Below are 15,362 nucleotides of genomic sequence, written 5' to 3'. Positions count from 1 at the left end.
CACACACACACACACACACACACACACACACACACACACACACACATATATATATATAGCAGATATGTAGATCTACTGTGCCATTTTCGATTGTTATCAGTATGATATAGTCCTCAGTATAACACCACATTCGCCCAACTACGTACTGATGTTAATACTTGGTTTCGAAATAGATACCAAATCTGAATATTTAGACGTGACGTCTCTCTCACGTCGGTTGTGCGCAAGTCCAAAAGAACACCCTGCACTATCATGCAACGTATTAATTGGCCATGAAAGAAATTTATCGACGTGTTCATCTCTATTAGGACAAAACTATCTGCATTTCTCCACACGACGGTCCGATAGTACACTCAGCATTCTTACCTCTTTCACAATCGGACTCGCAAACATCGCAAAGAAGGCCATGTTCATGGCCCAGTAGTCCCAAAGGCCGAGTGGTCTGCCCACAAGCATATGCGGATTTATCATAACGTATATCACGAATATTGGTATGTACGCTAGAGTCTGTACACTAGAAAGATCGAAAGTGTGAGCTTTTTAAGTGCGTACAAAGCTAATCTTTGCCATCAGTGATATTTATTTTTGTTAATCTCGTACAATCACCGGCTTAATATCCCACGTGATTTATTAGAGAATTTATAAATATGTATGTATATGAATAATGCATCTTTCCCAAGCCACTACCATTATTTGAGGATGGGGTCTGTAGCGCACAGGAACAATGCGATGAGTGGCGATAGGGAACGTGAACCTCTGATGGCTTCAGTGCCACTTAACATTTTAGACTCCGAAGCTAATCGAGATGAACAGCGACCGAAGTCGATAGTTGTGATTGTCAAAATACTTTACTTTCTATCAGGTCTCTCGGGATCGACTTGGGGACGTTATGCGACTATATTCTACGTGACAAAGGGACTGAGTCCATTTGAAATTGGGTTCATTGGATGCATATGTCCTTTCATACAAACCATCGGTCAGCCGTTATGGGGAATTCTCAGCGATAGATGTCGGGTATGTATCAATGGGCAGTGATGCGAACGATATCATTTTTTTGGGTGCACCAAGCAGTGCTGTTCAGACCAGATGAATGTACTTACTGATGAAGCCATAGTGGCATAGCAGCTCTGATATATATGCGTTGTGATATCTGCTTCTCGCGAATGTATTCAATTTAATTTATATGCGTAGCTGTAATTGGGGCGACAAGCTTACACATACACACAGATATATAGGCGAGTATAGAAATAGCAGGGATTTTTCATATATAAACCTACTATGTCGGTCAAATCATGGTCTGAATAATAATGGCCCGAGATTGTATTGTATATTATAGTAAGTTCCCACGTCCAAATCATTTAACTGTGCTAGTAGGTGTCATTAGCATGCCGCTTTCAAACACCGAACAGATATATGATCATTCTTTTATTAACGCTAAAATATTATTCGATTTTGTGTGTGCATGTCTGCTGATCTGCAGAATCGAAAGGGAATCTACATGGCTACGAGCACGTTAGCAACCTTATGCATTCTCAGTCTCTCAAATGATTGGATAAGTGATTCGTATGTGAAGATCACACTGGTGGCGTGCATGGAGGCCGCCTTTGTAAGTGGGGGTATACTGGATGCATATGCGATCGATGAACTGAAAAAAAGGGGAAAACTGGATGACTACGGAAAGCTGCGAGTGTATTTAGCTATCTCATGGGGATTAGGAACCTGTTTCATGGGCTATATTTCCGGTAAGTGCATGGTTCTATGAGCCATATGAGATTTCAGTTCGTTGAGTTTTCTAGTTTTTAGTATATGGGGCGCACATCACCGAAGCGTACATACACGACAACCAATATCATATAGGGAAGAATTTTTAACACACATACATATGCTAACACGGTCCTAGTTCAAAGTAATACTCATGGGGGTGGCGTATTTTGGAGCACAGAAAAGCTGAGTTAGACAGATATTTGTCCAGCTACCACAGAATATCTCTACTTTTTGCCAAACAAATTTACACCTCATTTTTACATACTCAGATGACTACGGGTTCGGTGTGGTCTTTTGGGTGTTCGGGATATTTCAATTCATCAACCTGTGCGTGCTAGCGGTCTTTGTACCTAGTCATACTGACGAAGAAAAGAGAGTTGGTCGCACCGCTGAAGGGAAACCTCGGGTATGTTCAAGAATCACGCATGATTTTTTAACCTTTCAATTGTCAACAGTTGTCTCGCATACGACCACACATGGTCTCGTGCATATCGAGGGTGGTTGAAAGTGAAAAGCTTGGGAGCGGATTCAGCCAGCGCTCTGGTATAAACTACTCTCCCGGATAGCCATAATACTCTGTCGGATCTGTATAATTTAGTGAGCTCCTAAACAATCATTTCACCCAATTTGATATACAGATGTCTGTCCTTATCAAAGCAATGACACGGCCGAGGGTCCTATGCTTACTCCTTCTGCTGACTGTGTTTGGGTGTGGCTTTGGGATTGTGGACAGATTGCTGTTCGTGTATCTCATGCAATCCTTTAATGCTTCTAAATTTCTGTGTGGATTGACTGTGGGCTGCACTGTCCTCATGGAGCTGCCTATTTTCTACTATGGCAAATATGTACTGCAACGGATTGGTCCTCAGGTATGTTTTTTGGTCTGTCACGGTGAAAGAAGCATTGACAAGCCGACAAGGTATTAGGCATGATCCCAATCAACAGTTGAACATAACGGGTAGTTCTCATTTTCAGTATAGTGGAGTAGTTTTTATCGACGATTGTAACTTGCTAGCATGTGTAGAGCCTCCACACAAAGTATTTGAACAATCAAAGCGCGAGTATATTGTATTTGCATAGGTTTCAAGTCTGAAATCGATCCACATTATCCACCACAGACCATGATGACGATATCAATGTGCGCATTTATTGTGCGCATGTTTGGGTACACATATCTGACCACGGAGACAGTCCACTACGTGCTGTTGTTGGAGCTCATGCACGGGATAACCTTTGGATTGATGTGGACAGCTACAATCAGCATAGTATCTCAGGTATGTATGAAGTGCCTCTTTTTGTAGCTATAATTCCTTAAATGTCAGCATCCAGCGAATCTAATTATGCTCCTACCGGTGTCATAGTCCAAAAACGATGCAGAACGCTTCACTGTACACTGCCGTATAAATCGCTACCATATTAATTTGGAGCTCAAATCGCTAGTTGTCGTTACTGTATACTTCTGTATCAATCCCTACCATATTGATCTGTATTTCAAATACATGGCAGTTTTCGTCAATACTTCGCTCGATTCACTTGCAATAATAGTTACGACACGCAATGAGTATCAACGCAGACGATAAACGCAAATTATGCTCTATCCTTTTGCAGATATCTCCTCCAGGGTGGGGAACGGCGACCATGACAATTGTGCAAACCACTCTGAGGTGTTTGGGTGCGGGGACTGGTGCGCTTGTGGGAGGCTGGGCAGCGGAAAAGTACGGTTTCAAACCTATGTTCTGGATGGCGGGTTACTTATTCTGCGGTGTATTAGCTATACACCTGCTGTTTGGGTATATGAGCGGTTTCGAACTCGGCGAGGAACTGCATGTGAGGGAGGTGAAAGAAACCATCAGTACCACGGTGGACGAAGAAAAAGAAAGGAGTTAATTAGTGCAGTGGACGATGAGATAGATATAGCGAGTGACCCTCGGCACTTCATGTTGCTCACAACCTCTGACTGGAACAGGGAAAGTGTGCAGCTAGCTCAAGTAATAGACGCAGTATAATAACTATATTGTTTAGCATAGAGGGTTTGACTGCGGAAGGTGCTAAAAAAAGCACTTGTGCAAGTAGAATTAATAGCAGTCGTGAGGACTGTGCCTCATAACCTGTGATTGTATGTGACGATCATGTAGTAGTTATGATAAAGCTGGTAAATAGTAATCACTGTAATATGTGTTCAATTTAGAACGCTATGTAATAAATCTGTATATATTTAGTTTATTTTACACTCCTAAAATAATTTTAAACCCCCTACTAAAATCCTACTGTGTACACAGGAAAATATGAATAAAATTATCACTGGAAAAATTCACATGTACGTAATATATGCTCGAATAACAATGCAAGATGTGAAACTTTCACAATGATAAGAGGAGTTTGGTGAGCTTCATCGCATCACAAACTATACATCAACCATGAGGTTTCAAGGGATAGTTCGATGTGCCTTAATAGGACTTGCATGCCACACTCCTGTATCAGCTACAGTCGAAACGTTAGCAGATAATAATCTGGCACAAGATCTCGGTGCCGACGAGGGTCTTTTGCGCACACAGCTCAGTGGCTCAAGCGTTCAGAACTTGACAGAACATTCTAATGGCATAAGTGGAGAATTATGGGAGCCTATATTGCGCCACCCAGCCAAAGCTAATCTAACACTTCCCAAAGTTTTCCTCGCGGGTGTGAGCACAGCAATCAGCATAGACTTACCAGCTCAAGATGAACGAATGCAGGTGTGGGATGCGCATGTGCCCGTCATGCTTGATGTTATCAGCAAAGGGGTGGTCACGCACTCTATGCGTTTTACACTGAATACTTCCAATTTAGATAAACATTATAACTTACCTATTCTTACACATAGTTTGGAAGGCATCGTGTTCGATGACTTCGGTGTCGGCTTTATTAAGGTGAAAGTTGAGGGTTTGCCCGAGGTCTCTCAGCGTACATACTCGATTCCTGCTTGGTTATCAATGTTGCCACCACTGGTCACCTTGGTAATTTCGGTTGCCCTGAGACAAGTGATGATTGCACTAACTATAGGTGTCTGGGTGGGCTGCATCTGGTTGTACGAGTACAACGTGGTCATCGCCTTTATGCGTACCTTTGACGAATACGTCTCGAATGCGTTTATGTCGGACGGCCATGCGAACGTAATCCTTTTCACCTTCTTCCTGGGGGGTTTGATAGGTCTTGTGCAGAAAAGTGGCGGTGCTCTGGGGTTAGCGAGACAATGTGTGAAGGTAGCATCTACACCTAAGCGAGGGCAGTTGATGTGCTGGTTCTTGGGCGTAGGTATCTTTTACGACGACTATAGCTGTGTGTTGATCACCGGTAATTCTCTCAGGCCTATCACACGGTCCATACGCATGTCTCCAGAAAAGTTTGCATATATAATCCACACTTGTGCTCAGATGGCTTCTATGACGCCCGTATCGTCTTGGATAGGTGTGGAGTTAGGTTACCTCCAACAACAGTACAAGCTACTAGGTGTCGACCAGAACGCATTTCTGGTGCTCATGAAAACTATTCCTTACAGAATCTATCCGATTATTAGCATTTTCTTTGCGCTAGCCGTGATCGCCCTGGGAAAAGACTTCGGGCCTATGGCGACAGCCGAGAAAAATTTCCACAAGCTTATTAGAAGAGATAGTATCAATGGGGGAAGCGACCCAAATAGATTACTTACATCAGTTCCGTCTGGTAGTTTTAGCACAGACGATGGGGAGAGCGGTGGTAACAGCCCAATCGTTAGTGATGACAATTCAGATGAGGACATTCCTGCATTGGCTAAGCGCAAGCCTGAGCGTGTTATAAACGCTGTCTTACCGTTTGGAACGGTGATTGTGGCCACTATGGTAGGTATTGTGTACGATGGGTATATCAAGATTCCCGCGGGCGGTTCGCACGACATCATCGCAATTGTGTCGAGTGCCAACTCAGTGTCCGCCTTATACTGGGCCTCAGTGCTGGGTTGCGTAGTGGCAGCCATAATGTACACAGCACAGAAGCTGCTGAGCCTTAGTGCCATCATAGACTCTTGGGTAGAGGGTGTGAAGGATGTGTTGGAGCCAACCCTGGTACTACTTCTCGCATGGGCGCTGGGATCTGTGATTCAGGATCTCAACACAGCCAACTACTTGGTAAGCGCGCTGGGTTCCTCTATCTCTGTGCAATGGCTGCCAGCCATAGTGGCGGTGTTCGCCTATGTGATCTCATTTGCCACAGGTACATCGTTTGGCACCATGGGTGTACTGTTCCCTCTTGCAGTCCCACTGGCATATCAGGTGAGTGGCAATGACGAACATGTCATGCTACTCGCGACCAGTGCCATCTTGGGAGGGTCTCTGTTCGGCAACCATTGTAGTCCCATCGCTGATCTTACTATACTTTCGTCCATGTCTGCGGGTTGCGAAGTGGGGTCACATTTTGAGACAACCTTCCCATACGCTGCATTGGTTGGTCTTGTGTCCTTAGTCTTCGGCTTCATGCCATTAGGGTTCTTCCCTAGTTGGTACAGCCCGTGGTTGGCGCTGCTAGTATGTTTGCTCGTGTGCGTGGGCGTTCTTATGTTGTTGGGTGGGGATACTGAAGAGAGAAGAATCAACGCTCTTGAAGAAGAGGACATCGCCGATGAGGAATAGGCTACAAAATCCAGGAGATATTGATTCTGAGTAGCTGTATCACAAGAGAACACGATGATTAGAGAGGATACGTTTGCTAGTTTCTGCGTATTATATATTACTAGTTTGTGCAGCTCTCGGGAATAAAATTTAGGGACATCAAAGGAAGCTGCGATGACAATAGCACAGTTTGAGTTTGTGTTGGATGTATCGTGCTACGTTACTTCCTCTACAAGTGCGCCTGGTTGATATGCTAACTACAGAAGTTTGTGTTGAAGTTAAGCCACACATTCTCCATGATGATGAGTTCGTACACCTGTTTTCGGCCCTGTAAATAGTTGCCGAGCCACTTTTAAATACTAGTGCTGGCTGATCAAATTCGAGATGTTTTATTTCCCATCCTTCATATAGTTCTACTTCCGGAGAGGGAGGCTGTATGTGTCGTACAGGTTCGTCAAGCACTACTCTGTTTTGCATTTGTCTCCCATATAATCCATCTTCGAAGATTTGCATATTGTACAAAGCAGGACATCTAGCTTTGCCTAAGCTCAACATCCTCATGGCGGGCCGGAAGTCTCGCACATGTCAGGGTTTCCGACCGTCGCTTCGGTTGTATTCCAACGCTTGATGATCGATGCTATATAAATCCGACGACATTCACCTCATGGCAGGTAATTCGCTGATTATGGTCGAGATCGTATGACTATAATAATGTTGACTTCAAGTTTCATCGGGAAAATCTCATATTTTATTATTTGACCGGACTTCCGACATGGTATTTTGATCCACAGTATACTACACAGGCTTGCACATCGAAAACAATGATTGTCTCCAAAGATACAGTGGAATTTACGAAGGCAAAAAAAAACACAAAAAAAACGCAGGTTCGCGTACAAATGTTTATTGTTGATGAACTTGTCAGGCTTTATCTCGCCTGAATCACTGGCAGAGTTGATAGCCAGCTACGTGTTGGCAGATGTTACAATCTGATCTCTACACGTCAATCTTCAGTTTTCGGCTAGCAGATCGCGACCGTTCGTACGAATACGCGATAAACAACATGCTGCGAAGCTCAATTAATGAGCAAAAAAAGCACGGATACGGCTATGGAACCCTCAGACTCGCAAATAGCTTGGCACTGTCCAGTTTGCACATATACAGTCAAAATCTTAAATTATAAAGAAAGATACTACAGCTACTACTGCCGTCTTGCTTATCAATCAGCCCGAAACCGGACTTGTTGAAACTGGCCACACAGCGCGCCTATTGGCTTAACTATACACTCCTTTGCCAAATTAAGCAGAAGCGGCCTCACGTTCTTGTTTTTTTGCCAGCTTCTGCTTGTAATCCTTGATGGCCGCCTTCACAGCGTCTTCAGCCAGAACTGAAGGCATATAATAACAATAGAAAGGCTAAATGAGTACATCACTATAGTGAATGAACGGACTAAATCGAATATGCTAGCACAAGGGGAGTCAGATAAAAAGGGTAGAAGTAAAAGTGTGAGACCAAACACGATTGCAACGCAGATAGCATAAATGCGCAACGCAGATGGGATAAATTCAAAAAAAAATGTCGGGATTGAGGAAGTCAAGAATGCAGACATTGGCTGGGTGAAAACAACTCCGATACACACGTCGGGCCCCAATGATTAATTGGCCAACAATATGCAATTTATACTACAAAATATGCAAACACAAATCGTTCACCTAGGGTATCAAGCATTGACATAGAGCTTAACACATGACACATAGCACATACGTGAACAGTGAATCTTGACAGGGGGCAGACGCAGCTCTTTCGCAATGTCGGCGTTCTTGACTGCACCAGCAGTTTCTAGACTCATGCCCTTGATCATCTCGGTGGCGAGAGAACTAGACGCGATGGCCGAACCACATCCGAATGTCTTGAACTTAGCGTCCTTAATGTTACCATCGTCGTCTACCAAAATTTGTAGTTTCATGACATCTCCACAGGCAGGGGCACCAACAAGACCCGTGCCAACGTTCAAGGCCTTCTTGTCCATCGAGCCAACATTGCGGGGCTTCTCGTAATGATCAATTACCTTTATCAAAGAAAGTATGCCAGTGCCAGCTCATAAGTATAACAACAGCTAAATACGGGTGCACACGGCATATATCGCAGAAAAGCACCTAAAAGCACATACGAATGTACGCCTGGGTGCCGCTACACTATTCAAGGAAAGCAAGCACATACATAGTCACAATATAAAATGTTATGACCAACACAAACTCTGCATGGCCCTTCGCACTTACACTGTAAAAGCAATTAGCTCAACATCAGAAAACGCGAGATAAACACAGGAGATACTAAATCAATCATAACGCTAAGCTTTGCGTATGTTAATCACCTACAGTCAATGACTCGTATATTCGACCGAATAGTCATGACCCCAGAGTCCGTACACCAATGTGTTAAAAGTTAATAACAAAAAGTAAGCCGACGAACAACAGTGATGGTGATGAAAGTACCAAAATCTAAAGCAGTGTGACATAATCTACAGCTACACAGTGTGTACAGTGCGAGAAAATTGGGAAATTTAAGTACAAAACCACCATTGAGTGAACAAGTGCTACTCTGATATACACATGGACCACATATTAAGGAGGTCTTGAAAAATGTTGAGGGGTTAGAGGACATTCCAGATGGTAAGATCTAACCAATGTTGATCGTTCAGCCTAACGAGAGTACAATATTCATGCACACTCCACAGTTACAGACATCAAACCTACAATCATATGGCAAAACGGTGGAGAATATGCGCTGGTTCGTCTTAATTCATAAAGAATAGATGGAAACACACACTCTCCAGAACAAGGATACCACTAAGAGTTCATGTCAACGCTTATGTACAGGAACAAGATTATTACAACTTGGCCAGGCATCAACAAAACGCATAAGCACGAGTTTCAACGTTATTCACAGGCGAGCAAGTGACCACTCTCGCCAAAGGCGTCTATCAGTCGCGGGTTTTAACGACTTATTTTATACTTTGTAATTTAGTGGCCGACAAGAATAAAAATCGGTTCTGAAACCTGATATAAAAACTGAGGCAACCGAAAGAATCTTATAACATGACCACATGCAACATATATGTTCAAGACATACCGAGTCGTGGTAGCGTGCGGTAGCTAGTCGATTGATAGCTGAACCAACAGCCGAGACATTAGTAGCACGAATCATAGACACTGCTCTCAACATGATGAATATTATGGTATGGTATTTGATGCAATTGACGCTATTTAAAAAGATATTTAGATATTTTTATGTGTATGGATGAATGGGTGCGTGTAAATGTGTGATTTCCGGTATGCGCGACTAGCTGTTCATATATGTATACGCTCCTGAACTAAATTTACTCCGAATGACTCTTGCGTTGAAATGTGGAATAATATCGAATTGTGTTTTTAATATGGTATTATTTCGACAGTACATAAATAATGTACGACCGAACCACGAAATAACATAAAATAAAATAGGTGACTAGTTCCTCTTTCGCAATGAGCAGAAGGCCAACTCACAGCAAGTAAAAAGTGAATCTATAAATAGAACATCTTTTATTATTATTTCCTAAAATGCTCGGTTTTGGCGGGGGTTTGCCACTTTGAGATGAGAACTGAGCTACTATTTATTTTTAAAAGTACCATTGTACTAGCCTACAGTCTACTACAGTCTACACTGTATACAGTCTACACCCTTACACTACTAGATAGTCACGATAGCTATGCATTTATATCTCACACGATAGCTATTTTGAGCTATATAGAAATGTAAATAGTAAGACTAGTGTATCTCAGGTGCCATGTTATCGGTATTCGCTACTTAATGGTCACGTCTATGCTACCGTTGGGTCATAACCTCTCTTTGCGCTCACATCGTTGGTGTGCTACAGAAAGTTGCAGACAGGAAAGCCAGTCAAACGCCAAGAATGAGACGCAACTGGTTCACTCCGATTAGGCGATGTAAACTGCTTGTAGTTACCGGTTTGCATTTGATTCTTGTTGCATGCTCAGCAGCAATTTTGGATAGCGTGGGCAAATATTGAAGTGCATGGGTTTTGCACTTACAAATGATATACTTTCATCTCGAACGCGCGTATGTAACAAAATGAAGTGCCTCAATACCCTCACGAAGCATCTCATATCCGTGTAAAAATTTCTGGTAAATGCGATCAAGGCTCGTTCGCGATGACGATTAAATAGAAACTAGTACTAACCGTCACACTGCTGCTTATAATTTTGAAATCCTGAGTTTTCTGGAGGCGGGTTGCAGAGTAGCACAGACAGCGAACAGACTTGCCAATTCACAATTCTGAAACTTGCAAACACTAGAAAGTCGGTGATTTTTTTTAACGTAAAAAGGGTTTCTAATTTGGTGTTATGCTACTAGCGATGTCAGATATGCCTAATCAATAGACAATATGAGCGTCGGAAGGTTCAAACGAAGCTTTCAATTGGTGTACATCCCCACAGGGTAAAGAAACGACGAACAAACCAAACTCTCCTGTAAAAGTTGCAAAATAGCGAGAGACGCATCTGTTACCCTGTAAAGTTAGTAATAGATTGCCACATTTGTGCTAAATATAAGCCAAGAAATGCACAAGAATAGGACTATTCAATTACTACTATAGGAAAAATGGGTAACCAAGACATGCCCTCGACCCTACTTTACATACTTAATTAGACTGTTGTTTCGTGATTTAATATTTTTTTGATGATTCGTATAGCCTTTTTCAAGAACACTTTAGAAGAGTATATCAGCATCGTCCTCCGTTGTCAGCATACTCGATGCTTGTCCCGTTACCCCATCTGCATGAAAAAGAAGGTTCCTTTTGTTAGTGTATTGAATGTCTACATGGATGCATGTCTATCAATTTATATAGTAAACAGAATTTTTTCCACATGCATACGTGTTTATCAACATGAATATATATATATATACATACATAAGCAAAGCATAAGCATGGCCTTATGCAGAACACATACACTAACAACATATGTTATATATATATATATATACGTGGTATATGTAAGTGTAAGTGTATGTGTGATCTGTATATACAAGTATATGTATGTATATATATATAGATATATATACGTACATGTCTATATTAGATATTCTACGCGTGTACCCATGTATGTATGTATACGTATTGACAGTAACACACATGTACATGGATATGGATATAAGCAGGCATAAATGCAAAGTCTTGCCTTTTAATTATATGCAACAAATATCTTTAAATTTCTTGATCACTCAAAGAATCAAATTTAGATACGTTTTTACAGACACTAATGGGCAATAGTGCAAAACGGAGCATTTGAGACCCTAGAATTCTACGCGGCTTGGATATCAAAAATAAGTGGTAAACGCCAGTGGCAACCCCCAAGTTTGTCGATGTCGTATTTTAAAAGAATAACCTACATTAAAAGACAATACACTATTTGACTCGCGAGACGCTTCCAGCGATCTGATTTGACATGTGTGTGTGTCACAAATGCACTCGTACGAGGCAGCCGACCAAAAGAGGAACACTCAGCATTTAAATACCGATGAAAAAAACACATAGACGATACCGCCGCACAAAGAAGCTCTCGCCTCGATGCTTGGGAACGGGACTCGATAAAAACATCAATGCCGTGTTCCACCTACCAGCCGCCTCCGCAGCCTCAGCCTCTTTAAGAGCCTGAGCTTTCTTCACCTCCTTCTTTTTATTTTGGACCTTCTTCAGACGGAAAAACTCTTCCCTCTCCAACTCATCCAGCTCAGACACAATAAAATCCACAGTGTTTTGGAGACGTGGGATAATCACGTACTCGATAGCGTTTACACGTCGATTCGTGGCCTGTTAGGATTGAGTAGTGAAGGAAAACAAGTAAATTTATCAAAGAAGGAAGGGATGCTTATTAATTTATGTGTTGCGCGCGACCCTGGAAAAATTCAGACTAGTGTCACCGCAATCGGGAAGACGAATACTACACTTATGCGATATCAATATTCGTGGCGACATGGGTATATACGAACACGGCCTAACTAACACATTCAAGCTTAGTGGGCAGCTAACATCCATAGATGAGTAACTTGTAGGGTAACACACAGATAGGGTACACGAACATCGAGCGCGTCAACAGTTCAACAAAATATGCCAATCCTGAAACAAACCTTGATCACTTCGTCGAGAGTGACAAATGAAGTCTGCAATGACGCGAGATTCACCAGCAATTCACACGCCTTCTTGAAAGCCTCTTTGCAGTCAGAAATATTCTTTCCTCCACGTCCGAGACCCGTGAGACTGAAAACTACAGAAAAGGGCGACATGTTATGGCAGTGTTATAGAAGAACATCGATAGAAACAGGATGATGCTCCAATGAAATATATAGTGCCATTTGGATAGATAATTTTCACATGAACTCAAACAGATTTGATGCCTTAAAATTGGACGCAGCTTTCGCCATCAGCATCACTACATCGCTGATTTCATGCCTTGTCCACATACCATCATCTCCAGCATGGGTGTATTCGAAAACCGGTAGTTTGACACCGGCAACGTTATCTGTCTTCGCCTTTACTTTGATAGCAGCTACTTTGGCGTTCTCATAGACACCTCGGCTGTGTAGATCGAGCCGATAATATAAATTGATAGATTAGAAATTGTCAGCAAGCCGTTGCAGATGTAACACGCGTGTCAGTATGATCATGCGCATACCATGTACAATATACTGATGAAAAGTTCCGTACACCATCCAGGAATCTCCCATCGAAAAATAATACGCGCGTTCATATTGTATATAGTGTGATGAACGTTTTACACTACATACTTAGGATTTTTTTCACGCATGGACCTTGTGAGCATCGCTGATATATTGTATATTAATTTCGAGCTTCTGAGTAATGGTATTATAAAGCTCTTTCCAGCAATAATCCAGTGAAGCACCGATGACCAGACCATGATTTAACACATTATCGGCTCGTACATTATAGTAGCACCTACCAAGTCGCCCTTAATGAGCAATTTGAGCAACCCAATACAAGACAATTTGAACACAACGTACCTGAAATCACCAGCCGTGAAGTTTGCTTGAGCGAGTGAAAAGAAGGCCTCTTTCATAACATCACCCATGAGCTCTTTGTTTTCAATAATCTTCTTCAGTAGAGCACTATTAAACAATGGCAATGGACAGACAGTTATAAGTTGTATGCATGCACCATATACTCTCTCCTGTTTTTGAGTATGTCGTCAGTGATTCACATATACAATCCAGTACGCAATTAAATTCAAAAGCGAATTTATTAAATTCAAAAGCTAATTTTACTCTGATATCGACTGCTTGGACAATCGCGCAATACAACGGGACAGTGCGCATGCTCACAAAGCAAACGACGTAGATCATATCCTCTCACAACCACAGGGCCATGCACCCATATTCCCCAAATTAATCTGCCATAATCAGAGATCAGCCCAGAAGCAACAATGCTATCAGAAATTTAAGGGAAAAAACACGTACCGAAAGCGCAAACTGAGGGCGTCGGCTTTTTTCTTCAATAAACTGTGACCTTTCTCCGCACCTTTCAAACGCAGTTTGATGGTGGTCAGCGCCATGCGCGTGGGAAAGATGGCTAGACGATCCTGTCCCATGTTGGCGGTCTACTATACAACTCTACCAATCATCAAGCGCCATATAACAGGGAAAAAGAAAGCAGGAGTATTAGATTCTCAAATGTTGTGAGGCTCACTTGTTTAAGGGCCTAACGGCCATATGTTGTTATGTGTGTACACCTGATATAGTGTTGAGAGATCAGTCAATCATGTCAATTTGTATGGTGTATATACGTAGCTTCGGGGGGTTTCACAATCAGCAGTGTAGATTTGAAGATTTTTTTAATAGTCAAAATCCAAAATCCAAAAGTTTAGAAGCGTGTAGATGCGTGCCCAAATGCGGTGCACGATCACTTTATCTTTTACGAAAACCCGCCAAACAATACATCTACTAAGGTGTAGGGACTTACAAGGGCCGTGATGGCGACGCATATGTTTCCGTTGAAATCGAAACAACGAGAGGTACAGATCAACAGCTCCTTGCACACGCTTATACGATAATTCTACCAAGTGCAACCATGGCTGGAAAAACGTATCCAATGTATTTTACTTGCGCAAGCGTATATATAACTGAGGGAGCCATACCAGTAGCAACTATAATATATATATATATATATGCGCTAATATATATTTACGATAATATATATACATACAAGTATATTTATATTCACAACACACACATACACATGCATATATATATATATATATATATATACATATATGTACATGTGTATGTAAATGTGTTACGTATATTCCTAAACCTAACTATATATATATATATATATTTATACATATATGTATATATCGAACAAAAAAACACACACATACACCATATACATATATATGTATATATATATCGAACAAAAAAACACCGACATACACCATATACATATATAATATATAGATATATTTATATATATAATTACACATATGTATAAACATATATATATAGATATGCACATATATATAGATATATTTATATATATATATAATTATACATATATATATATATAAATATATAATTATACATATATAATTATACATATATATATAATTATACATATATACATATATATATATATATAATTATACATATATATATATATATATAATTATACATATATATATATATATATATAATTATACATATATACATATCACATACATATGTATATATATATGTACATACATACATGTATATATATATATATAATATACTACACAAAATATATTATTACTACGATATACTAATATATAGTGATATATATACTAATACACTAACACCACATAGTAATATATAACTTATATACGTACTAAGTACTAAGTATAATAAGTAACTATAATATAACATACGATACAT

At 40.9% G+C, this 15,362-nt stretch overlaps 5 protein-coding genes across 5 annotated transcripts in view; 2 read left to right on the top strand and 3 right to left on the bottom strand.

The window, feature by feature from the left end:
• The window catches only part of SARC_01235, a gene marked incomplete at its 3' end in the record, with an annotated part of 4,230 nt that extends 3,718 nt beyond the window's left edge, over window positions 1-512 (bottom strand). The window contains exon 1 of the mRNA XM_014305033.1: window positions 367-512. Within this exon, the coding sequence (XP_014160508.1) occupies window positions 367-471 (105 nt within the window). The 5' untranslated portion in view covers window positions 472-512. The remainder of the gene's footprint in view (window positions 1-366) is intronic.
• A 187-nt stretch (window positions 513-699) lies between these two features.
• On the top strand, window positions 700-3,651 carry SARC_01234 (hypothetical protein; the record flags this gene model as incomplete). Its single annotated transcript, XM_014305031.1, has 6 exons — window positions 700-1,014; window positions 1,481-1,742; window positions 2,034-2,170; window positions 2,403-2,633; window positions 2,883-3,038; window positions 3,373-3,651. The coding sequence occupies 6 exons, from the start codon at window positions 700-702 to the stop codon at window positions 3,649-3,651; spliced, it is 1,380 nt and encodes a 459-aa protein (XP_014160506.1).
• A 487-nt stretch (window positions 3,652-4,138) lies between these two features.
• SARC_01233 (hypothetical protein) lies at window positions 4,139-6,580 on the top strand. Its single transcript, XM_014305030.1, has one exon. The coding sequence runs from the start codon at window positions 4,182-4,184 to the stop codon at window positions 6,402-6,404; it is 2,223 nt and encodes a 740-aa protein (XP_014160505.1). The 5' UTR covers window positions 4,139-4,181; the 3' UTR covers window positions 6,405-6,580.
• A 688-nt stretch (window positions 6,581-7,268) lies between these two features.
• On the bottom strand, window positions 7,269-9,751 carry SARC_01232 (iron-sulfur cluster assembly enzyme ISCU, mitochondrial). Its single transcript, XM_014305029.1, has 3 exons — window positions 9,513-9,751; window positions 8,145-8,448; window positions 7,269-7,767 (listed from the first exon to the last, which is right to left on the bottom strand). The coding sequence occupies exons 1-3, from the start codon at window positions 9,603-9,605 to the stop codon at window positions 7,679-7,681; spliced, it is 486 nt and encodes a 161-aa protein (XP_014160504.1). The 5' UTR covers window positions 9,606-9,751; the 3' UTR covers window positions 7,269-7,678.
• Window positions 9,752-11,059: 1,308 nt separating this feature from the next.
• Window positions 11,060-15,362, bottom strand: part of SARC_01231 (hypothetical protein) — a 5,024-nt gene continuing 721 nt past the window's right edge. The window contains exons 2-7 of the mRNA XM_014305028.1: window positions 13,911-14,063; window positions 13,458-13,562; window positions 12,902-13,014; window positions 12,567-12,703; window positions 12,057-12,249; window positions 11,060-11,212 (exon numbers count right to left, since the gene is read on the bottom strand). Coding sequence (XP_014160503.1) covers window positions 11,148-11,212; window positions 12,057-12,249; window positions 12,567-12,703; window positions 12,902-13,014; window positions 13,458-13,562; window positions 13,911-14,041 — 744 coding nt within the window. The 5' untranslated portion in view covers window positions 14,042-14,063 and the 3' untranslated portion in view covers window positions 11,060-11,147. The remainder of the gene's footprint in view (window positions 11,213-12,056; window positions 12,250-12,566; window positions 12,704-12,901; window positions 13,015-13,457; window positions 13,563-13,910; window positions 14,064-15,362) is intronic.

Source organism: Sphaeroforma arctica, assembly GCF_001186125.1.
Source record: "Sphaeroforma arctica JP610 unplaced genomic scaffold supercont1.48, whole genome shotgun sequence".
Classification (NCBI taxonomy): Eukaryota; class Ichthyosporea; order Ichthyophonida; genus Sphaeroforma; species Sphaeroforma arctica.
This window is presented reverse-complemented; position numbering and strand designations above follow the sequence as displayed.